At 40.5% G+C, this 26,404-nt stretch overlaps 1 protein-coding gene across 1 annotated transcript in view; it reads right to left on the bottom strand.

The window, feature by feature from the left end:
- The window catches only part of mecr (mitochondrial trans-2-enoyl-CoA reductase), a 104,778-nt gene that overhangs the window by 58,130 nt on the left and 20,244 nt on the right, over nucleotides 1-26,404 (bottom strand). The window contains exons 2-4 of the mRNA XM_048558046.2: nucleotides 21,547-21,644; nucleotides 14,385-14,516; nucleotides 6,389-6,532 (exon numbers count right to left, since the gene is read on the bottom strand). Coding sequence (XP_048414003.2) covers nucleotides 6,389-6,532; nucleotides 14,385-14,516; nucleotides 21,547-21,644 — 374 coding nt within the window. The remainder of the gene's footprint in view (nucleotides 1-6,388; nucleotides 6,533-14,384; nucleotides 14,517-21,546; nucleotides 21,645-26,404) is intronic.

Below are 26,404 nucleotides of genomic sequence, written 5' to 3'. Positions count from 1 at the left end.
GTGCCTGGGACACAACCAGAGACAGATGGTGTTGGTTGAAATTGTAGTTAAATTCCCCCATTAAATTGGGGAACAGCTAAATTGAGTTGCGAGGTTTAACTTGCTTACTTGAGGGATGTTATTTTGGTTGCCACATACAGAAAAAGTTTAAATAATTGTTTCAATACTTGATTGTCTCACAGATTTCTTAATAAGCAGCCAAACTAAAGGTATTTTGTGGTAACTGACACACAATGTCTAGTTCCAGCATCACTGCCGCACGTGGACCTTGGAGGTCCATGATCACCAGTAGTGCATTCCAGGTCCTAAGCAATTGCTACGTGCAGAAGTTCCTTTCCCCTGACATTGTTCTTGCTTCTTCTGTCAATGACTTTCACACTGTATCAGCTTATCCAACAAACTTTTACAAATGTTGACAGCTTCGCCCAATTTATCCAGGCACCTCGCAACTTCAATGAGTATCTCAATGAAATCTCTTCTCAGTCTTGTCTCCAAGGAAAGCATTTCTAACTTTGCAAATCAATCATCACATAGGAAGTCCTCACAAAGTTGTTGCTGCATTTCTGAAAAACCACACCTTTATGTTAGACTTTGTGACTTATAGGTTCTCACAATAATAAATGTTCTAGCCAGTTGATTCATTGATTTTTTTCGGGAAAAAAATTAAATTGAAATACTGTATCATACATGTAATGACACCATGCATTCCTAACTGAAATAACTGGCAAAATAAGACACAAAACATAAAAGAGACAATAGGCAACATTTTATACCTCCTGTATTTTAAAATATTGGAAGTTTTTTTAGGTATTTAAAATATTTTTAAAAATACACATTTTTACTTTTAGTTTTGGTCATTCAAGCCTGCCCATGTGTTCTTAATTTGAACACCCTTCTCGTTGAAGCTATTCATCCTTCTGTTTGATAAATGGAAAAGGACAAAACCCATGTCTGCATATCTACTTTACTTTTCCATTGATCATAAAGCTCAGATTCAGAGTACAATGCAGGAAATCATTCCCTGATACTTACTTTTGAGGAGATTGGTTCAAACCTAATGCAGTTTTAAAATACATTCTTCTATAAAAAGATATTTAATTCCAATCTTCACGTTTGGGTAACTATTCTCTGCTAGGATGTTAAATGGATGGGGTCATACCTAGTGCTTAGGAAGTTGGTTGCAGTTGTTTGAGGGCAGTCATCTCAGCCTCGGGATATCTCTACAGGAAATCCTCAGAGGAAAGTCCTTGCCCAACCAGCTTCAGCTGCTTCAATGACCGCCCCTTCATGATTAGGTCAGAAGTGGAGATGTTCACAGGTGATTGCACAATATTCAGCACCATTCACAACTCCTCAGGTACTAAAAGCAGTCCATGTTCAACTAGGGATCACGTTCAAGATCTGGCCAATATCCAGGCTTGGGCTCTCAGGTGCCAGGTATCATCTATGCCACATAAATGCGATGACCATCTCCACTAAGAAACAATCTAATCACTACGCCTTGATATTCAGTGGTGTTACCATCACTGAATTCCAACATCCCATGACCAATCACCATAAAAATCAATACTCTGAGAATTACCATTAACCAGAAACTCAGTTGGACTCGCAACATACACACAATGGCTACAACAGCCGGTCAAGGGCTAGGGTTACTGCACTGAACAACTCACTTCCTGACTCTTAAAGCCTACCCGTCATCTACAAGGCACAAGTCAGGAGCACGATGGAACATTTCCCACTTACATGGGTGAATGCATCTCCAAAAACACTCAAACTTGATACCATCCAGGACAAAACAGCCGCTCGATTTGCGCCGCATCCACAAATATCTACTCCTTCCACCACTGAGGTGGTGTGTATGATCTACAAGATGCACTGCTGAAATGCACCAAAGATCCTTAGACAGCACCTTCCAAACAAATGACCACTTCCATCTAGAAGGAGTGCAGTAGATACATGGGAACATGATCCCCTGCAAGTTCCCCTCCAAGCTATTCACCATCCTTCTTAACAAAATCCTCCCTAACAGCATTGAGTGTCAACCCTTTAGGTTTGGAGGTTTTGTTTATCTCGAAAATCAATCAAAATTTGTGTTTGCATTCATATTTTGTACTTACGGCATATTATGTTCATACCATTCAACAACTGAAAATGAAATCAAAGCTTGGAAATAAGTTGGTCAATTTAGTAACAGCTGATACCTGCCATGTGAATAATAAGTATGAAATGTCACCTGATTAAACCTTTCAGAAATGCCTCACTTTTAATGGAAAATAATCTATTTTTGTAACATGCACAACAGAAATTGCTTTAAATTAAAGAGCAGGAAACAAACAGTAGGTGGTCAGGTGGAATGGTAGCGTACAATAAAAAGGCACTTAGATAAACAACTAACATATTAGTCTTTACTTTAAACCCTTCAAGTTGGCTTATTAAGCACCAGAATAACTCCAAAGATAAAGATTTCTCCTTGACCAACACTGCTCCAAAGTAAGCTCACACAAAAAAAAACAGGAAATCAATTTAATGCTATAATCTCTGTTAGTCAAGCTTCCCTTTTTAAATTCTGAGGACAATATTTTCTTCTCCAGTCTTGGGAAGATGTTGCTGCACAGGAATAGATTTGAGAGTTAACAGCCTATCCTGTTGTATATTTGCTACTCACAATTGCATCAAATGCTTACAAAACATCTTCAGGTTTTTAAAATTTTGTAAAGAACAGATTACACACTACAGCATCTTAATTTGCACATTTCAAAATATTAACACTTCAAAAGCCATGCAATGAAGACAACACTCAAACACCTTTAAATGAATGGATCTGGGAAAAATATTTATAATTTGAAAATAACAGCCAACAGTCAGGGACAAGCAGGAAGAAATAGCAGGCAAGAGCTTATCTAAATCACGGAGAAAGAACTTCAAAAATGCAGCTCAGTTATCTGAAAACAATATACTAGGTGAGACTGAATTTATAAAGATACTATGAGTTGTACAAGAAGCATTTAAAATACATTTATCCAAAACCATTCCCTCAAGCTCAAAGTATTAAAGTATACTCATGAAAATATTTTATACATGCATTACTTAATAATCAAATAGACTAATATAATTAGTTTCAGCAGCAACCAAGTCTTTCATGATTACACCAGTTATCACATTTTTCTTCATATCTTTTTCAGCCAAATAATTGATTTTGGGGTCAGACAGATGCATTTTTAAAAGGAGAGGTTGCCATTTAAGAATATGTAAGCTAATTTTGTATAAAAAATACTCTTGTTTTCACTACTAAAGAATACAGGGGAAGAAATAAGTACCATTACCATCACTAGAGAAGCAGTATTAGATAAATTAATGATGCTAAAGGCAGACAAGTCTCCTGGCCCTTAATGGCTTGTACCTGAGGATTCTAAATTGTGTCCGAGGATCCTACAAGTGGTAGCTACAGAGGCAGTAGATGCATTGGTTGAAATTTTACAAAACTCATTGGAAAAGTATCACAGGATTGGAAAATTGCCAATGTGATAGCCTAATTCAAAGAGTGAGGGAGGCTAAAACTGGGTAACTATAGGCCAATTGGCCTAGCACCAATTGTTAGAAAAGTATTGGAGTCAAAAGGAAGAATGGCTTCATGAAAGGGAAATCATGTCTGACTAATAAGTTTTCTGAGGAATTCTTAGCCAGATTGATTAGAGAGGAACCAGCTGTCTTTTGTTTTTAGACTTCCAGAGGCATTTGACAAGGTAGCTTCCAGAGGTTACATTGTAAGATACCAGACCACGTTGTTGTAGGGAGTATATTGACATGGATAGAGATTAGCTAATGGGCAGGAAATAGTGAGTTGGGATAAAGGGGTTCTTTTTCAGGTTGGCAACCTGGGGGTCCACAGGGATCAGTGCTGGGACTGCAATTGTTTACAAGATATATTAAATATTGGAGGAAGGAAGCGAATGTACTGTAGCCAAACATGCAGACAACACAAAAATAAGTGGAAAGGCAGGTCAGGAGCAGGACATAAACAGTATACAGGAGCATATTTACAGGTTAAATTATGGCTAAAATAATTTAATGTGGGTAAATGTGAAGTTGTTCATTTTGCAAGGAAGAATGAAAGAATGGGTACTATTTAATGAGAGAAAATTTACACTAAGCTGCAACACAAAGGGACTGGGGGTACTCGAAAATGAAACACAAAGCTTGCATGCAGGTGCAGCAGGTAATCAGGACAGTTAGTGGAATGTTGGCCCCTATTTCAAGGAGTTTACAGTATAACAGCATGGAGGTCTTACTGCAAGCTACTGATGAGAGAACACATCTTGAGTACTGACAGTACTTTCAGTCCCATTATTCAAAGAAAGATTTAAATCATTTGAAACAGTTCAGAGAAGGTTCACTGGGTTGATTCCCATCATGGAGCGATTATCTTATAAGCTAAGCGTAAACAGGTCATGACTCAAATCATTGCAACTTAGAAGAATGAGAAGTGATCTGATTGAAACATATAGGATTCTTAACAGGATTCACACAGTAAATGCCGAGAGGCATTTCCCCTCATGGCAGAATATAGTACCAAAGTGCACAGTCTCCAAATAAAGGGTTGCCAATTTAAAATGGACACCAAGATGATATTTTCTCTTAGAAGGTTGTCTCTCTTTGGAACTGCTTACTATAGAGCGCACTGGGGACATAGTCAGCAGTTGGAGGCACACAGTCCTTGTAAATCTCCGAGCCTTGATCAGTAGGGGAAATGGGGAAAGGGCATGAAAGGATATGAGGAGTGTTGGATCAGCCATGATCCTGTTGAATGGTAGAGCAGGCTTGACAGATCCAACAGCTCACTCCTGTTTCTAATTCTTATGGACTGATGGTCTTCTCCTCCATTAAAGCCGATTTCAGCTGGATTACAGTTCTTCTGGAATTCTATCCAGATAGCCATTCTTTTTCATGGGCTGTTCATTTCAGGCTTAATCACAGCCAAATGCAGTCCAATCTGACCCAAAACCCAAAACTCCCACAGGGATTCAGATCATGGAGAAGTACGAGGTCTCTTAGTTGCTTGTGTCACCTTTGCTACTTCTCTTCGGACAATTTTGAAATATCCCATCTTTGTTCAGCCTTAGTGACTGGTATCCACTTCCATCCTCAATGTTTATAATAATTAGCTATCATGGGAAACAAGCATATATTTTCCACAACGTGAAGTTAAAAGTACATGCATGGTAAACTGTTTAGTAAGGTTATATCGCATGGGATCCAGGAAGAGATAGTCAAATGGATACAAAGTTGGCTTGATGGTAGAAGATGGTAGTGGCAGAGGGTTGTTATTTGGCGTGTGAACAGTGATGTACCGCAAGATTGGTTTTAGCTTGACTGTTCGTCATTTATAACAACAATTTGGATGAGAATATAGGAGTTATGGTTAGTAAGTTTGGGGGTGACACCAAAATTGGTATTATAGTGGACTGTGAAGGAGGTCATTCAAGATATGAGATCTTGATCATCTGGTCCAATGTGCCAAGAAGTGGCAGATGGAGTTTAATTTAGATAAACGTGAGATGTTGCATTGTGGTAGGGCAAACAAGGGCAGGATTCACATAGCTAATACTAGGGTCTCTGGGGAATGTTGCTGAAACAGGGGACCTAGGGGTTCAGGTTCATAGATCCTCAAATGTGGCGTCGCAGATAGAAAGGGTAGTGAAGGCAGCACTGGTATGCTTGTCTTCATTGGTCATAAAGTTGAGCTTAGGAGGTGGGACATCACCTTGCAGCCGTACAAGACATTGAGGAGGCTGCTTTTAGAATACTGCAAACAATTCCGGTCGCCCTGCTATAGGGAGGACGTCGTTAAACTGGAAAGGATACAGAAGAAATTTGCAAAGGACTGGATTGTTTGAGATATAAAAAGAGAGGCTGTATAGAATGGAACTTGTTTCCCTGGAGCATTAGAGGCTGAGTAATGACCTTATAGGGGAATAGGTAAGGTGAATAGCCAAGGTATTTTTCCAAAGATAGGGGAGTCCAGAACTAGAGAGAGTATAGGCTGAACGTGAGAGGGGGAAGATATAAAAAGGGACCTGCAGAGCTATTTTTTCACACGAAGGGTGGTGCATATATGGAATGAGCTGGCAATGGAACCAGTGGTGGGTACAATTACAACATTTGAAAGATATTTTGACAGATACAAGTTCAAGGCAAGTTTAGAGGAATACGGGCCAAAGGTAAGCAAATGGAACGAGTGCAGTTTAGGATACCTCATCGGCATGGGTAAGTTGGACTGAAAGGTCTGTTTGCACATCTATATGACTCTATCCATGTGCAGAAATTGCACATTTAAGCTCAATTCTCAAAGTTTATTGTTAATTTAGAATTGAATAGGGATACATACCAGGCTTCAGTGTCTCAAAATCACACAACATTCTGTAGGCAGTACATGTGTTGACACCCAAGGTAGCAGCACATAGAAGAGGCAGGTTATTTGAAACTTTACTAAAACTATTCATATTGCCCACTGCTTCCAGTCTCCAGGTTCCTGTAAAAATAACACAAGTTGAAGTAAAAAGAGTCTAAAATTCAACAATCCAAGTTTTAAAATGAATTGCTAGTTTAAGTAATTAATACACATCCATGATATCTTTCTCCACTGCCCATTTTTGGTACATCAGTGCACAACCCCAATACACATTCCGCAACAGATGCAAACAGCTTCTTTCTATGCCATAACAATTCTGCGATTGTGATATGCTCAATTTATCCACTGTATTTTTGCTTGCATAAGGTGAGGTGTGAATACAATTGAACATTCATTTCAGGGTCGAATATAAGCCGGGTAGGACCCCTCAATGAACAGATACAGCAACTCTGGTGTGTTATTCTCAAACCATGACATGCACCCACCAAGGAACCAGAACAACATAATCACCAAAAGACTGGATGCCAAATTTGCCATTAGTCTGCTAGCATCTTTCTACTCTGGATCAAAGCTCATGAGGAAGTTAGTTAAGACTTTCTGAGCTCATGTCATCTGCTACTTTAAACGGTGAGCTCAAAAAGACAACTTTGTCCTGTCAATCTGAAATAGCACTGCATCCTGCAGCTTAGCCCTTTCCCTCAGAGGGATGTAGTTCAAGTTATCCCTAGCTCTCTGCTTGGGCAATGCCCCTGATGTTCTGAGCTGTAAAGATAATTATACAGTCAAAGCACTAATGTGGCTAGTGAACCTCCTGCATGAACAGTCACATCATAGATGAATGCTTTTTTGAAGCACTAAATAGCGATTAAAACAATTCACTATATATTTACCTATGTCTGTAGGATTTGAAAATGCTAAGTAAATTATTGAAATAATCTTGGCAGTGTGGAAGAACAGAGGGATCTTGGTGTGCAGATACATAGATCCCTTAAAATGGCCACCCAAGTGGACAGGGTTGTTAATGAAAGCCAAAACACCATATGCTTTCTTAACAGGGGGTTTGAGTTTAAGAGTCGTGAGATCTTGTTGCAGCTCTATAAAACTTTGGTTAGACCCCCTCTTGGAATACTGCATCCAGTTCTAGTCGCCCTATTATAGGAAAGATGTGGATGCTTTGGAGAGGGTTCAGAGGAGGTTTACCAGGATGCTGCCTGGGCTGGCGGTCTTATCTTATGAAGAGAGGTTGACTGAGCTCGGACTTTTTTCATTGGAGAAAAGGAGGAGGAGAGGGGACCTAATTGAGGTATACAAGATAATGAGAGGCATAGACAGAGTTAGTTGATAGCCAGAGACTATTTCCCAGGGCAGAAATGGCTAACACGAGGGGTCATAGTTTTAAGCTGGTTGGAGGAAAGTATAGAGTGGATGTCAGAGGTGGGTTCTTTACACAGAGAGTTGTGAGAGCATGGAATGCGTTGCCAGCAGCAGTTGTGGAAGCAAGGTCATTGGGGACATTTAAGAGACTGCTGGACATGCATATGGTCACAGAAACTTGAGGGTGCATACATGAGGATCAATGGTTGGCACGACATCGTGGGCTGAAGGGCCTGTTCTGTGCTGTACTGTTCTATGTTCTATGTAAAACTACAGGACATACATCTTTAAAATGGCATCTGTATTGTTAAAAGTATTAAAAAATGCTGCTCACTGCCATTTAGAACAAAATATTTGTTTAGACACAGTATCCTGATTAAAGATCGTTACATTAGTCAATTTATTTTAAAAAGGAATGTAGACAGGTACGTGAGGGTGAAATAAATGGTTCACTTAGAAATGGTCTCCAACTTACCAATAAAAATAAGTCACAACTTAAAACAACTGCAGAAAGAGGCAGCAATGTGAAAAGGTGGTGGCGGCAAAGTGGTATTGTCACAGGGCTAATAATCCAGAGATCTAGGCTAATTATTTAAGGGACAGAGGCTTGAAATTCATCATGGCAGATGGTGGAATTTGAATCAATGAAAATTTCAAATTAAATCACTAATGGTGGAACTACCGCTGATTGTTGTAGAAACCAATTTGCAACACTAATAGTCTGGCATACAAGAGACACCAAACCCACAGCAATATGGTGGATTCTTAAAGGCCCTACAGAATGGTCCTAAGCAAGCCAGTCAGTTCAAGTAGTAATTAGAGATACGCAATAATGACAATCTGCAACCCAATTTTAAAAAAAACAGGTTTTCTTCATGTCTAAAGTGGGTTTTGACTGCAGAGAACAGACAGACTGCTCCACAACTAGCAGAGATCTGACCATTTCTTTCTATATCTTGTTTCAGTTGTTTGGTTATCAGAGAACTGTGTTGGTATTATGGGTGTGAATATTACTTGCTACTAATTAGCCCAAGCCTGGAAACTGGTCAGCTCTTGCTTCATTTTAGCATGGAATGCTTTAGTATGTGAAGAGTCATAATGATGTAATCATTCAATATCACTATTGTACAATCATCAGTGAAGATCCCCTCTTCTAACTTTACACAGTCAGAAGGTTACTGAAGAAGCGGCTGCAGATTGGTGGGTCTAGGACACTACCCTGAGGAATTCCTGCAGTGATGCCGATGATGGAGATGATCGATCCCTAACTGTCTTTCTTTGGGCCCAGTATGACTCCAATTAGTGGACCAATTATCCCTGATTCCTACTAAGTTCAGGTTTGCTACGACTTCCTGACAATATACACAGTTAAATTCTACCTTTTTGTCAAGGGCTATCACTCTCACTTCACCCCTGGAGTTCAGCTCTTTTGCTCATGTTTGACTAAGGTATTAATGAGGTCAAGAGCTGAGTAGCTCTGGCAGAATCTAAAACAATCATAGGTGAGCGTGTTATAGCTGAGAAAGTTCTGCTGGATTGCATTATCCATGATTCCTTCCATTACTTTGATTACCAAATTTAGCTTTTAATTTCATGTTATTTTGTTAAATAAACTTAAATTCCACCAGCTGCACTAGGGATATTTGGGTTCAAGCAGTGTAAATGCAAACATGCAAAAGTATAGGAAAAATTAAAAGGGAGGACATTCCTGGCAAGAGTTCAAATAGAGTTACAGAACCAGGGTCTAAAAGATGGTTCAACCTCAAGTGATTTTTAAAAAATTAATGAAAAACAAGGTACATATAATGACAAAGTACACAAGTAACTTCAACACAAGACTAGAGGGGATTTTTTAAATGTGAGAGGAAAGAGATTTAAAAAAAGATAGGGGGCACAATTTTTGTTTTACAAAACACAGAGGGTTGTTTGTGTGGAATGAACTTCCTGAGGAAGTGGAAGATGTAGGCACAGTTACAATGCTTAAAAGACACTTTGATAACTACATGAATAGGAAAGGTTTGGAGGGTTATGGACCAGGAGCAGGCAGATGGGACTAGTTTAGTTTGGGATTATGTTCAGCATGGACTGTTTGGAGTGAAGGGTCTATTTCCACACTGTGTGGCTATGTGCCCATAGCATTGGCTTAGGCTTCAGGCTTGCTAGTTCAGTTACCTTTGTACAACTGCAACATTCACATACACCAGAACACAATTTTTTAAAAAAGGTGTTTTCAATGCATTAAACCGGAAAATGGAGTTGGCGACTGAAGAAAAACTGTATCAGTGATGGGAAAAGCAGGTCAAAGTCTGCATTGTTCAGTGTGAGAAACCCTTAATAAATTATACCTTTGAGAATAAGAATAGAATTGTAATGAAATTGCTAGGCTAAGCAAAAGACCACCGTGGCAATTAAACCACTTTCTTTCTTTCCCTTGAAATGTTAAGATTTATTGATTCAGCCTTTTATGTTGAGATTCCCAAGTTGACAGGATGAGGTGTTGTGCCCTCTCATGTCTCCAAATGTGTGGTAGAGGCTAATGTGAGAAAGTTGTGTGTGTTATAAAACAAACGTCACTTTTGTAAAAGCTTCAACTAGTAGACTTTTAAACTAACAGCATAGGGGTGTTGGCTTATTTTTGTGAAGGGATTTAAAATTAACTAGGTCATGATTTTAACCAGCATGTGCCTTCTCAAGTGTTAATAGAAGTGTGTTTGCACAGGGGTTAACAAATGAAAGAAAGGAAACATGAAGGCATTGTTTAGCAGAATCTAGGATCAGGCAGTTAGTTTTATTTAGTTCAAATGTTTTTTGAATCAAATTGAAGGAAATCTGACTCAATTTTTGAGAAGATTTGTAGCTCAGGTTGAGGTTCTGGATGTGAGTTTACTCGCTGAGCTGGAAGGTTAGTTTTCAGACATTTCGTCACCATTCTAGGTAACATCAGAGAGCCTCCAACAAAGCACTGGTGTTATGTCCCGCTTTCTATTTGTCTGTTTAGGTTTCCTTGCGTTGGTGATGTCATTTTCTGTTCTTTTTCTCAGGGGATGGTAGATTGATTTGGAGCCAATGTGTTTGTTGATGGAGTTCCTGTTGGAATGCCATGCTTCTAGGAATTCTTGTGCGTGTCTCTGTTTGGCTTGTCCTAGGATGGATGTGTTGTCCCAATCAAAGTGGTGTCCTGCCTCATCTGTATGTAAGGATACGAGTGATAGTGGGTCATGTCATTTTGTGGCTAGTTGATGTTCATGTATCCTGGTGGCTAGCTTTCTGCCCGTTTGTCCAATGTAGTGTCTGTCACAGTTCTTGCAAGGTATTTTGCAGATGACGTTCGTTTTGTTTGTTGTCTGTATAGGGTCTTTTAGGTTCATTAGCTGCTGTTTTAGTGTGTTGGTAGGTTTGTGGGCTACCCTGATGCCAAGAGGTCCGAGTAGTCTGGCAGTCATTTCGGAAATGTCTTTGATATAGGGGAGAGTGGTTATGGTTTCTGGGCCTGTTTTGTCTGTTTGTTTGGGTTTGTTGCTGAGAAATCGGCGGACCGTGTTCATAGGGTACCCATTCTTTTTGAATATGCTGTATAGGTGATTTTCTTCTGTTCTTCGTAGTTCCTCTGTGCTGCAGTGTGTGGTGGCTTGTTGGAATAATGTTCCAATGCAGCTTCGTTTGTGGGTGTTGGGATGGTTGCTCCTGTAGTTCAGTATTTGGTCCGTATGTGTTGTTTTCCTGTAGATGCTGGTTTGAAGTTCCCCATTGACTGTTCGCTCTACTGTGACATCTAGGAATGGCAGTTTGTTGTTGTTTTCCTCCTCTTTTGTGAATGTTATGCCAGTAAAGGGTATTATTGATAAAAAGCGGGACATAACACCAGTGCTTCGTCGGAGGCTCACTGATGATGTTACCTAGAATGATGACGAAACGTCTGAAAACTAACCTTCCAGCTCAGCGAGCAAACTCACATCCAAAATCTGACTCATTTTGAGAAGCAACACACAAAGTACATTTGGCAATAATTCTGGCCTCCAATGCCATTAATGTTCACCATTAGGAAGGGCTTTCGTATAAACGGGCTTGCTCATCATTAATAACATTTCCTTGAGACCTTTCAAGTTTCAATTACTGAGAAAAGGCAGGCTCCTTCAAGAAGTCAGTTAAACTGCAAAACTAACAGGAAACATTACTGATACCTTTGATAACTTGTTCCAATGTATTTGCACACATTAGAACAGAACTTATTGAATATTCAATTTCCTTTACAGTGTATAATGAAAGCTGGTGTACACATCATACCCTGATGTAGCTTTACGTTTTGCAAAAGGAATTTCAGGGGAAATTCTCTGATGAAGGGTCTAGGCCCGAAACGTCAGCTTTTGTGCTCCTGAGATGCTGCTTGGCCTGCTGTGTTCATCCAGCCTCACATTTTATTATATTCAGGGGAAATTATTTTGGCTTTTGATAAAAAGGTCTGTGTTGACTCAGTAAGCACACCACATACTGGGCAAAACGATAACAATATTGTAGAAAACAAGTTATCTAATTGTTTTTGTTGAAATGTGCAGCTGACTTAAGTGCACAGTAAACTTAATTTTTTTGTGGCCCATGTGTGAAATGTCAGATTGTTGCATGGCCTCCCAGCTGCTAAAACAATTGAATTGCTGTGATTGGTCTCACCCCTCCAACTGAAGATGGGAACAAAAATCAGCACAATACTGTCTACATTCTTCATAAAAATTAATCCATCTTCACGTGAATCTACTTCTTTTAAATTCAGTTTATTAAGATTTAAAACAAACCCATTTCTCTGTTAAAACAAACACTGAATGCTGGAGAAACTGTGCTTGTCTGGCAGCATCTATGGAGAGAGAAAGTTAACATTTCAAGTCCTGTATGACTCCTCTTCAGGAGTGAATGAAGAAATCTACAAATAGATGGCTTTGTTAAACACCAAATGTTAATTTTGTTTCTCTCTTCACAGATGCTGCCAGACCGGAGTTCATTCAGCATTCTGTATTTGCTTCATATTTCCAGAAATCACAGTATTTTGCTTTTACTCTTTTAGTAAAATTGCTTTACTAAAACTCCTGCAGATTCTGATTTCTTCCCCAAGTAGAAAATAACTCAGTTAATAAGTGCAATGTATACAAGCCAGACTATTTTTTGAAAGTTACTACTTTGAGTAGGTAATCTCGTATCATATTTCATTAAAGATAGTCATCAAGTTTCAAATCACATACATAAGAAACAGTGATCGATTTTTTATCTGTGGACTTCAAGAAACAACAAGTAGGAGCAGCAGACCATTTGACTCTATGATAATAAAATGTGAGGCTGGATGAACACAGCAGGCCAAGCAGCATCTCAGGAGCACAAAAGCTGACGTTTCGGGCCTAGACCCTTCATCAGAGAGGGGGATGGGGAGAGGGAGCTGGAATAAATAGGGAGAGAGGGGGAGGCGGACCGAAGATGGAGAGTAAAGAAGATAGGTGGAGAGAGTATAGGTGGGGAGGTAGGGAGGGGATAGGTCAGTCCAGGGAAGACGGACAGGTCAAGGAGGTGGGATGAGGTTAGTAGGTAGCTGGGGGTGCGGCTTGGTGTGGGAGGAAGGGATGGGTGAGAGGAAGAACCGGTTAGGGAGGCAGAGACAGGTTGGACTGGTTTTGGGATGCAGTGGGTGGGGGGGGAAGAGCTGGGCTGGTTGTGTGGTGCAGTGGGGGGAGGGGACGAACTAGGCTGGTTTAGGGATGCAGTAGGGGAAGGGGAGATTTTGAAACTGGTGAAGTCCACATTGATACCATATGGCTGCAGGGTTCCCAGGCGGAATATGAGTTGCTGTTCCTGCAACCTTCGGGTGGCATCATTGTGGCAGTGCAGGAGGCCCATGATGGACATGTCATCTAGAGAATGGGAGGGGGGAGTGGAAATGGTTTGCGACTGGGAGGTGCAGTTGTTTGTTGCGAACTGAGCGGAGGTGTTCTGCAAAGCGGTCTCCAAGCCTCCGCTTGGTTGGGAACCCTGCAGCCATATGGTATCAATGTGGACTTCACCAGTTTCAAAATCTCCCCTTCCCCTACTGCATCCCTAAACCGGCCTAGTTCGTCCCCTCCCCCCACTGCACCACACAACCAGCCCAGCTCTTCCCCCCCCCCACCCACTGCATCCCAAAACCAGTCCAACCTGTCTCTGCCTCCCTAACCGGTTCTTCCTCTCACCCATCCCTTCCTCCCACCCCAAGCCGCACCCCCAGCTACCTACTAACCTCATCCCACCTCCTTGACCTGTCCGTCTTCCCTGGACTGACCTATCCCCTCCCTACCTCCCCACCTATAATCTCTCCACCTATCTTCTTTACTCTCCATCTTCGGTCTGCCTCCCCCTCTCTCCCTATTTATTCCAGTTCCCTCTCCCCATCCCCCTCTCTGATGAAGGGTCTAGGCCCGAAACGTCAGCTTTTGTGCTCCTGAGATGCTGCTTGGCCTGCTGTGTTCATTCAGCCTCACATTTTATTATCTTGGAATTCTCCAGCATCTGCAGTTCCCATTATCTCTCATTTGACTCTATTCCTTGTTTGCCACATCTTTGAAGTGAAGCAAATATAGAAACTTACCCAACCCTGCATCGGATGGTATCACCCAGTCTCCTGGCTTCAGATTGGTTACTTTACTGCCTACTTCCAGAATTTGTCCTACTCCCTCATTTCCTCCAACTGCTGGTAGATCAGGGAGAATAGGATAGGTACCTGCAAAAAGACACCCATACGTAACAAAGTGCGAATAGACTGCACTCAACTGTTAGTATTACTTTGTTAATTGTCCAGTCTGCTGGACTACATGACGAAATACGGGTAAAGGGGGGCTGCTTGCTTGTTATGACTGAAGTGAGAGTCTTAAGCCACTTGCAAACCAAAACTGTTACTCTGCTTTGGTTTTCTTTGCTTATTCAAAGAAACTAATGTAATGGTTAAGTTACTTGATTGGAAATTCAGAGATTTTGGATTAATGATTCAAAGATGAGATCAAATCCCACCAGGTAGGAAAATTTATGAAATTAAAAAGAATAATATCAGTATTATTTATCACTTAACCACCAGAATGCCATAAAATACCAAGTTGTTCACACATATTCTTTGTGGGGATGGGGGGTGGGGGAGGAGGAGGAGGAGGAGGAGAGAGAGAGCGCGAGAGAGAGAGAGCGCGAGGGAGGGAGGGAGGGAGGGAGGGAGGGAGAAAACCTGCTGTCCTTGCCCAAACCAACACATATATATGTTTCTCCAGACCAACCAAAATGGCCCTCAAATGGCTTAACCAGTTACTCAGTTGTCAAAAATGTGGCACATCACAATCTTGACAAGAATAATGAGGGTTATCAGCAACATCCACATACCATGAAGGAACAAAAAAAAACATGAAATTCTAGAAATAAATTTATAAATCCAGAGCATTTTCCCCCTCAAAAAAAGTTCAAGTACCGTTCACACTGAGCTATGTCTTTCTCTAATGGCTGTTTTAAACAGTTCTACGATAGTATCCCTAGAACTTCATAAAGCGAAACGTTCATTAACAAGTCCTAACTTGGCAAAATTGATTTGCCAGCACTGGAGAACAATTGATGTGAAAATGAAATAGCCTGTTTCGACACAATTCAGACCAGACTCAGAATGAAGCAAGTGCAATTTCCTTAAAAAGACACCTGCCATTTGAACTTGCTAAAATAAATGATTGTGTCATAGATCCTTATGACATCACAGCGGTGCAGCTCCCAGTGAACAGATCCAATGTGACATCTACTCGGCAGATTGCTTCATGACTTGCAAACTTGGAATTTCTTCATTTAGGAAGACCATTAGGAGACATTTTTGTGGGGTGAAAGAAAGTAGTAGTATTATAAAATGAAATTACTTTCAACATACCTCTGGAAAACACGTCAAATATCAAAACAAACAACTGTATTAGGAGCAGCAACAATAGCTATTGAGAGCAGTAAATGAAAATACTTTGCTTGCTTTTGACTCTTGCTTGACTACTTTTCCTGCTGAAAATACTTTTAGGGCAAAAATATAGCAAATTATTCCAGCTAGAATCAGCATGTTTTGTCTAACATTATAAAATGTGATTCTTTTGTAAAAATGAGTAGCAAAAGCATTTACAGACGATGCTGTCAGATTAAACGCATCAGCTTTTGTAATTTATTCTTGCTGGCTCATTAAAAACCATAATAAACATGATATGGTCAATCTGTAATGTTTGGAAACAGGTGGATTTTGTTGACTAGGAGATCCTTGATTGGGGTTGTTGACCCGGACCAATATGGGAGCCCTAGCTGACCAATATAAACAGGAGATTCAGAATTTCCTCAGTTCAGGGGACTACCTCTGAGCTGATTGGTCATAGCCAATGTACTGCGCACATGTAAATAACTGATGACTTGATGATTAGATACCAGGCTCTGTGCAGCTATTTGAATATGCAAACACATTTTCCCCAGTTATTCATTCCTAGAAGTGCTGACGTAAAGTTGGAGGTGACATTACCCTCTTAAAATTGAAATGACGATTACAATTTAGCTTAATAATTTATTTAAAAATAGTCCAAAGTAATTTTGCTGAATCAAGTCAAGCTGAAAGCAAGAGAATGCATGTGGCTCCAAATTACATTAATTAATGTAATTTACATTAGAATAATTTTTCTTACCCTTTGAGAACGTGGACATCACCGATAAAGCCAACACTCATCGTCCATCCCTAATTTCCCTTGAACAGAGTAACTTTATAGACCATTGCAGAGGGCAGTTAAAAATCAAATATATTGCTGGTGTCTGGTGACATTTGAGGGCCAGGACGGGATTGCCAGGACAGGTATGGAAGACAGATTTTCTTCCCTGAAGGACACTGGAGAATCAGTTGGGTTTTTACAATAACGAATACAGGTCATGGTTACCATCACTTGGACTAATCTCAAATACCAAATTTTGTTGACTGAATTTAAATTGCACTCATGTGCACAAATATTCACAGATGTCAACTGGACCACTGAATTACTAGTTCAGAGGTAATACCACTAAGCCACTGCGCCCCATTAAAATCACATGCAAACATTTTTATTGCAATTATTCATCAATTTAAATACTTTAAAAGCTGAACATTTATTGTTTTAAATGCATGTTATCTAAGGAAAAATAAATCTAAATTTTGGTTCAGAATAACTCTTGACGTCAGCTTCACTGACACAGAAATGTTACAGCTGACAAACACTTCATTACAGGAACTGCAGATGCTGGAGTCAGAGACAACACAGTATGGAGTTGGAGGAACACAGCAAGACAGGAAGCATCAGGAAAATTGACGTTTTGTGTCAGGACCCTTCTTCAGAATACAGCACTATATATTAATTATAGCAGTATTTCCTTCTTACAAGGTTTAAATATGTTTCAGTGTCAATGCAAAAGCAAGCTGCAAGTGACTGCTCAATTTTACTTCTTCAAAGCCTTACATCTGTTGTTAAATTATGCAAACTTATACCCACTGTCTCAATTATAACGCAGTCAAATTTCGATAGTGTCTCCTTCCCATATCAAACAATATAGCAAAGCTAAAGCAATTACACATTTTTCTTAGAAGACTAAAGGTCTCAAATATAAACAATTTTCATAATAAATTCTTATTCAGGAACCAATTGATTTGCTTTTGTAGTAGTTGTAACAAGGTCAGGCAGGTGAACCTCACTGAATGAGTTCTTTGACTGGAATGTTTAACCTGATCCAGTTGGAGACATTTGACAAACAGGAGTTTCTGACATAAACAGAGGTTCTGTTCACTCAGACCTGGCTCTGAGGAAGGCGGACGTGTGTCAAGTAATATGCAAGTGCAAGTAAAGGGTGACTTAGTATGGGATACTGGTCTCTGTGGAGTTATTCTACTGGTAAAAAAAGAGTGGGATTAATGATGTAACCATGCAAGAGCACCTAATAGCTGAAGGCCAGCTGGATTTCAAACAGGCACTACAGCTGGTTTCATCATTAGAAAATGCAGCAAGTGGAACATGTGTTTTACAGGATATGGTCTTGTAAGTGGGCACCCATGCCACATTGACTGAGCTTAGGGACACCACTTGACTGAAGGCAATTGCATAGCCTCATTCACAACCTGAACAGAGGGACTCTTGGTCAGCTCACAGAAAAACCCCAAAACAAAGCCAAGCCTCATCCAAACAGTTAAAATGATCTTCGAGATCTGGGCCGGCAAACCATCATAGCAAGACAGCATGAATCCCACTTGGCCCGAACTGAGCAAGTGAACTCACTGGCCAGTAGCCACAAGAGTACACACCCTTGAAAGCCCATCTATATCTGGATTGGAACAGTCCAATTGCTCAGCGACATCCAAATCAGAACCAAAATAAACAATGGTTAAATTGTCACCAGTACCTTTATGAATGTAAAGTTGTAACAGTAACAAGCCACAAACCACTGCCAGCACTGGGCTCACAAACATAAGTTAGAACACTGTCCAGGAGCAAATATGGATGCCTTGAGCAGCCTCCTGCTGGCAGGTACACCACCGGTTCTGGTTTTAAATTTTCTGCACACCCTTCTAAGCACCGCTGACAACCAGACTTTGGATGCAAAAAGATCCAGTCTTAACAAAACTAAAACAGCTGGTGCTGATGGGAGATAAATTAAATGGGCCCTCACTACCAGATTTGAAACCTTGCTAGACCCAGCGAGACCAGATCATTGTAGAGGATAGCATTTTATTACAGATCAGAAGAGTGAGCAGCTGAGCAAAGGTTGCCACCCGATAGAGGCTTATCTCCACCAGGGTCATCCAGAGGTCTCCAACATAAGGATGTTAGCAAGAATTTATAACCAGTGACCAGGATGGGATGCATGTAGCTGCAGTGCTGAAGCAGTGCTCAGAGTGCCAACGATGACAAAAATTACAGCTAGCAGCTCCACAAAATGGCAATGGCCGGGTAAACCTTAGACTTGGTTACACATTGACTCTGTAAGCCTCTTAGTCACTGTGGATAGAGTTCATTTGTCAAACATGGGGACGATGGAAAAGCTGCAAGCATTTTTTGCAATACACTGTCTGCAGAAAGTTTTGGTCACAGACAGTAGGCCATCATTTAACAGTCAGAATGAGTTTTTCCTGAACTCGTGACATTTGCTATACAACAACAGCACCATAACATCCATTTGTCCAATCGTCTGGCAGAAAGAGCAGTTCAAAATTTGAAGGCAGGCTTAAGAAACAGCCTGTAGTTTCACTCAATACCAAACTGTCCCAGTTTGTATTTGATTACCTGACCAACCTCATGAAACTCCAGGGACAGCTCCAGCAGAATTGCTAATGGGAGAAGACTCTGCATTGCATTAAATCTGATCTTCCCAAACCTAGAGTGGAGGATGAAATAGCATCAGGCATGCCAATGCTGGATGCAAGACTTGTCTAAACAAGAGGGAAAGTTTACTTCTGGGACCAAGTTTGGTGCAGAAACAATGGTAATGATCCTGAATGGGTAACAGGTATGGGTGACAAGAGGTCAGGTACCATGAAATGCAAAGCTCAGATAGGTGAGCATGTCCTGAACAAGCATACTGACCGAACGCATGATGCAAACGCATGATGCAAACGCATGATGCAAACGCATGAACAGGGCACGAGCAAAACATACCTCACTCCTCAGAACAGTCAGAAAGGGTTCTGGATGTGAGCTGGAAGGTTAGTTTTCAGACGTTTCGTCACCATTCTAGGTAACATCATCAGTGAGTCTCCGACGACGCGCTGGTGTTATGTCCCGCTTTCTATTTATCTGCTCAGGTTTCCTTGCGTTGGTGATGTCATTTCCTGTTCTTTTTCTCAGAGGATGGTGGATTGGCTCCAAATCAATGTGTTTGTTGATGGAGTTCCTGTTGGAATGCCATGCTTCTAGGAATTCTCGTGCGTGTCTCTGTTTGGCTTGTCCTAGGATGGATGTGTTGTCCCAATCAAAGTGGTGTCCTGCCTCATCTGTATGTAAGGATACGAGTGATAGTGGGTCATGTTGTTTTGTGGCTAGTTGATGTTCATGTATCCTGGTGGCTAGCTTTCTGCCTGTTTGTCCAATGTAGTGTTTGTCACAGTTCTTGCAAGGTATTTTGTAGATGACGTTCGTTTTGCTTGTTGTCTGTATAGGGTTTTTAAACTCATTAGCTGCTGTTTTAGTGTGTTGGTGGGTTTGTGGGCTACCCTGATGCCAAGAGGTCCGAGTAGTCTGGCAGTCATTTCTGAAGTGTCTTTGATGTAGGGGAGAGTGGTTATGGTTTCTGGGCCCGTTTTGTCTGTTTGTTTGGGTTTGTTGCTGAGAAATCGGCGGACTGTATTCATTGGGTACCCATTCCTTTTGAATACGCTGTATAGGTGATTTTCTTCTGCTCTTCGTAGTTCCTCTGTGCTGCAGTGTGTGGTGGCTCGTTGGAATAATGTTCTAATGCAGCTTTGTTTGTGGGTGTTGGGATGGTTGCTCCTGTAGTTCAGTATTTGTTGCGACAACACATCTATCCTAGGACAAGCCAAACAGAGACACGCACGAGAATTCCTAGAAGCATGGCATTCCAACCGGAACTCCATCAACAAACACATTGGCTCCAAATCAATCTACCAACCCCTGAGAAAAAGAACAGAAAATGACAGCACCAATGCAGGAAATGACATCACCAACCCAAGGAAACCCAAACAGATAAATAGAAAGCGGGACATAACACCAGCGCTTCGTCGGAGGCTCACTGATGATGTTACCTAGAATGGTGACGAAATGTCAGAAAACTAATCTTCCAGCTCAGCGAGCAAACTCACATCCAGAACCTCAACCTGAGCTATAAATCTTCTCAAAACCTGCTAGTCAGAAAGGGTCTCAGAGCCCCCTCTCCATCTCATGTGGTTTCTTCCTCTCTGACTAGCAAAGAAACCTTGGAGTCTGAGATGGACACAGTGGATGCACAGCCTTGACACCTTTGCTGACTCAAGTCGATTTATTTCTTCCAAGATGCTACGGGCCTAAGGGGTAGGCTACGGTCTGGTGCATGCAACCCAAATCTGAGGCTGAGTCGAAGGAACCAGAGCAAGTGTGAAAATGCCCCAGTAGAGGCTGCAAGAGAAAGAACAGGCCAACATTCCCCGACTTTGAGGTGGAAGGATATCGCGATTGTGATGAGGTCAGCCAGTCAGGTCTCATAAAATGAGTTTCCTGATTGGCCAGTTTAACAGCCCCAATTAGACAGTCCTGGCTGAAAGATATAAATGGAGCGTCAGAGGTTCTGTTTACTCGAAGGAAGCTGGACCTGTGTCAACTTCTATGCATGTGTAAATAAAGGGTGACTTATTGACGGGATACCAGCCTCTGTGGAGTCACTTCTGCTTTAAGTAATTTTGAGCAACATGCCTTACTTGGAAACAGGTTAATAAAAAGATGCTAATGCAGGAATTCTGAAACAAAATAAAAAGCCAAACTGAACAAGACTGTTCATAACTGAAAAGATGGTTTAATGCTTTTAATTAGAGTATTTTATTTCCCCTTCGGATGTTGCTATATTTATAACAATTCTGGTTTAAGGTTCAACAACAACAACATTCTCTCAAAGCTGTAAATCTAGTTAAAGCCAAGTTAGATATAATTGTGATTTAGTGAATGCAGGAACATACGTATTTTGTGAATCAAAATTATTTGTAATCAGAATTCATGTACCTGTTGTTGAAAACACTTAACCTTAGAAACAATATACCACATTACCTTGCACCATGTTCACATCCGATGGATTGATAGGTGCTGCTAACATTTGGGCTCGAATATCTGAATCGCCAAGCTGAGGAAGTTTGAGGGTTTCAAGCCTGCAACAAAAGAACAGTGCACTTGACAGATTACAAAATTATTAACTTTTTGAAAAATCCTAATTCCAAACTGAACAAACTATTTAACAAGCCAATAATGAAAAGCACATTATCGGTTTTTGAGATTTTTTTTCCTATGGAGGAACATAATTATAACCAAAAGCCTAATCAATAAACTGATCGACTTCCCTTGATTATTGCTGAATACTTTATATAACCACTACATTTGTGAAACACATACATTCAAATCACCTTACGTGAAAGAATCCCTTAATGGAATGGTTTCTATGCATGGATTACCACAGTACGAACCCCCATTACAGTAATACGATTTCATAACACACAAGGCCTTCAGTCACAAAATTTATTTTTTAACTGCAAAAGAAAGGAACAAATATCACTATTATTTTACCTTGAAGTGGTCATCTGCTATCAGTGTTGTAGGTTACAGTACAGTCACTGGCGATTCCAGAAACTAGGCCAGGCTAATGGAAACCATGTAATGTCACAGAAGTTTACAACATAGAAAATTCTTGGGCCAGTATGGCAGCTCAGTGGTTAGCACTATTGCCTCAGTGCCAGCAGTGTCCGGAGATGTACAAGCTAGATAGATTAGCCTTGGAAAATTTACTGTTACAGGGATAGGGTGGGGAGATGGGTCTAGGTGGCATGCTCTTTGGACGGTCAATGTTGATTCAATGGGCTGAATGGCCTGCTTCCACAATGTAGGGATGCTTTGATTCTATGAAAAAGGTCCTTCAGCACATCAAATCCATGCCATTCAATAAAAATACCTAAATATTCTACCAAAATTCTGAAGCTGCCATTCGCATATATTCTTAAAAGTGGAGCCCAGACAGCCTTACTCTGCAGTGAACATACTATAACTGAATTCGGGGTTCTAAAAAAAAATCAACCATGTCCATAACAGGAATTATTCCCACTGTCGTCTTTCACACAATCAGTTGGAAAAAGCACGTCAATTATTATTTTTTTTCCTTGATTCATTCATGGATGAAGGTGTCCCTGGCTAGGCAGAATTTATTGCCCACTCCTAATTGCCCAGAGGGCAGTTCAGAGTCAGCCATATTGATGTGGGTCTGGAGTCACATGTAGGCCAGATCCGGTAAGGATGGCAGTTTCCTTCCTTAAAAGGACATTAGTGAACCAGACGGGTTTTTCCAACAGTCAACAACGGATTCAGTCATCATTAGACTCTTAATTCCATGACCTGCTGTGATGGGATTCAAACCTAGGTCCCCAGAACATTATGTGGATCTCTGGGTCAACAGTCCAGCAATAATACCACTAGGCAATCACCTCTTCTTTAATATTCTTTTCAAAATAATAATATACTCTCATTTTATGAAATCACGAGCTTTCAATTTTTGCTTTCACTTCACATCTTCCAGTTTGCTTAGTAGATGATCAGACATAGAAGCAAATGTAATCAAAAACATGAGTATATGGTAAATTTACTGCAGTGAAGGCATTCTATGGAATAGCTTGGGCAAAGGAGCTTAAATCTACGGCTACCGGAGATTAACATTAACAACTCTACAGTTACGATGGATACTGGTTACTAAATCCAGAAGGCAGCATAATTAGAGAGAGGTATACAGCTGGTTTGTTCAGGCGTGTCAGGTTTCCTGATTTTTCTGTTATTAATTATACAGGATACAACTTCAAAACTTATGGATGACACAAAACATGGAAGTATTGTGAACAGTGTACAACTATGAGCTTCAAGAGGACATAGGCTGGTAGAACAGACAAATGGCCGATGAAATTTAATGCAGACGTGCATTAAGTCATTCATTTCAATAACAGAACAAGGTTAGGCAGTGAAGTGTACAATTCAATAGAACATTCAGGAGCAGAGGAACCCACCGATATGTGGGTATAAATCATTGAAAGTGGCAGGGTGCAGATCAAGGATCCTGAACCTTATAAGTAGGGCCATTGAGCACAAATGCATAAAGAGGTTATGATGAAGTTGAACAAAAAAAAAATTGGTTTGGCTCAACAGGAATTTTTTTTGCCCAATATCGGCACTACAACAAAGGATGTGAAGGTAATTTCAAAGCATAGAAAAGTTTCATGAAAACCATTCCAGGGTCTGAGGACGTGCGTTACCCTGGCCGGAGAAGCTGGGGCTGCTATTTGTGAGGAAGAGATTAAGATGAGATTTGACAGGTGCATTCAGAATCATGACAATTTGGACAGCTTCATCTCTTTGGCAGATTGGTCAAGAAGCAGACAATGCTGATTTAAGATGGTTGCCATAAGTATAAGGACATGAGGAGAAACCTTCATGTTTACAGTCAGAGTTTAAGATGTGGCAATGTCTCCCTGAGAGCAAGTTACAATCCTGGCTTCCAAAGGAAAATAAGACAATTATCTAAAGGGAAAAAAATTGTTGGGCTATATCGAAAGGAAAGGAATGGGAATACGGGAGTTGCAATTGTACACAGCTACTGACACAATAGAGCAAACAGTCCCCTTTTATGCTGTGACCTTTCTGTGCTTATAGAGTTCTATAGCATGCGAGGCATAAAGAATAGTACAAAATAAGCAGCACAATCAGAACAGCTTATCTAAATCTCAGGTGTAAAACGATCAGAGAGGGATCTTGTTGTGTTGAGGTTGTGTTCCTACATCTGGGCCAGAAAGTCTGTCCCAGAGGTGTATCATGACACATCTGAGCAGGTTGATTAAAAATATCAAATATGATTGATTGATTTATTGTCACATGCACCAAGGAACAGTGAAAAGTTTTGTTTGTGTGCAGTACAGGCAGATCATAATAAGCAAGGATGTACACATCAAAAAGACCTAGAGGCATACAGGTTACATTGCACAAAGTGCGCGCTAGCTAAGATCAATGTTAGCAAGATCAGTGTTATTTCAGGCTAGAGAGTCCACCCATCAGTCTAATAATGGCAGGGAAGAAGCTGCTCCTGAGTCTGCTTGTGTGCGTGTTCTAGCTTTTGTATCTTCTGCCTGATGGAAGCGGTCGTAGAAGAGCATTACCTAGGTGCCTTGGGTCTTTGATGATTTTGGCTGCGAGCCATGTAAATAGAGTCTATGGATGGAAGGCTGACTTCCTTGATATTCTGGGTTATGCACATCACCCTGCCTGGCTGTTATGCATTCGGACAGTATGCTTTCAATGGCGCGTTTGAAAAGTTGGTGGGGGTCCTTATGGACAAGTCAAATTTCGTGAGCCGCTTAAGATAGAGGCGACATTGCTGTGCCTTCTTGACCATCGCATCTACGCAGAAAGTCTAGGACAGGTTGTCGGTTCTCATCACGCTGAGGAACTCTGATGCTCTCTATCCTCTCAACCTCAGCCACATTGACATAGATGGGGGCATACTCTCCTCCTTTCTCTTTCTTTTAGAAACTCAGATTACACCTTCAGAAGAAACATCTGTCTATTTTACTGCACAATAAACAGATGATTGGTTCTACGTTTTATTTCAACAAACCACAATTTTCCCTCCTCTTACTTTAAGTACACCAAAACATTATAACCAACAACATAAAGCTCCTGGTGGCTGACTCAAGGGAATATCAAACTTCTACCTATTTATCTTGCTTTCATTTGTGATATTAATCAGAATTTGAAACAACTAAACATTCTGCATGGATCAGGATATAAAAAGGATTAATATTAAATAGAGCACTGTGGATACTCATCACAGAAAAATCTCTTTTTTGTGGATGCTAGAAATCAAAAACAAAGACAGAAATTGCTGGAAAATCCCAGGTCTAGCAGCATCTGTGGAGAAAAAGCAGTCTGGTGATCCTTCTTCAGAACGGCAGTTCTGAAAAGAAACCTGAATACCACAGGGAATGCTTTCTGCTTTAATCACTGATTGACAGAACTGACTTCAGAACCATAATTTGTGAAAGCAAAACAGATCAATTTCCCAGCATGTAACATTCTTTAAAGTATCTGTGCATTCAAATAGTTCGTAAAAACAAGTGTGTTAGCAAGGAAAAAAAATGAAATATTTTCAGTTGCTATTCCAACATGATTTAAACTCACTTGCAAAAAGGGCTAGCTTTTCTAGAGTTCAGCATTTTTTTCATCCAAAACATTAATAATACTAGAACTACTAATTTGATTCTTAATTGTTTTATGGCACATATGGTAACGCTGAATGATTTGGTGCTGCCACATTTAGAGATTAATATAAAACAGCAAACTTACTATTTGAGCTTGAACTAAAGACTCTCTACTCACTAACAATCAGCAAAATAAAATCACTTCTGAAGAATTATTTGAAGAGTATCCTTTGTAGAGACTAATAATTTTAAACATTTAAAGAGAAATAAAATTCATAGCAACCAGTTGTCAGTTGAAAGAGAGCTTTAAGTTATCTGACAGGAATTTTAAACTGAATAGGTGAATGCAGGTATCTGAAACATCAAACATGCAATATTTGACATCTCACATTTGTGTAGGCATTTACAACAACAATCCACCTGTCAGAAAGTGTCTTTCTCACTATCCAGATGATCAGTATTTCCTCATTTCTGGAAGAATCCGGGTACAGTGGATACAATATACCACATTGGCAGATGTGCAGGTGAACATCTGTTTAATGTGGAAAGTCATCTTGGGGCCTGGGATAGGGGTGAGGGAGGAGGTGTGGGGGCAAGTGTAGCACTTCCTGCAGTTGCAGGGAAGGTGCCGGGTGTGGTGGGGTTGGAGGGGAGTGTGGAGCGGACAAGGGAGTCACAGAGAGAGT

This window comes from Stegostoma tigrinum, chromosome 24 (genome assembly GCF_030684315.1).
Source record: "Stegostoma tigrinum isolate sSteTig4 chromosome 24, sSteTig4.hap1, whole genome shotgun sequence".
Lineage (NCBI taxonomy): Eukaryota > Metazoa > Chordata > Chondrichthyes > Orectolobiformes > Stegostomatidae > Stegostoma > Stegostoma tigrinum.
The sequence above is the reverse complement of the archived record's forward strand: the minus strand, read 5'-3'. Positions and strand labels throughout refer to the sequence as shown.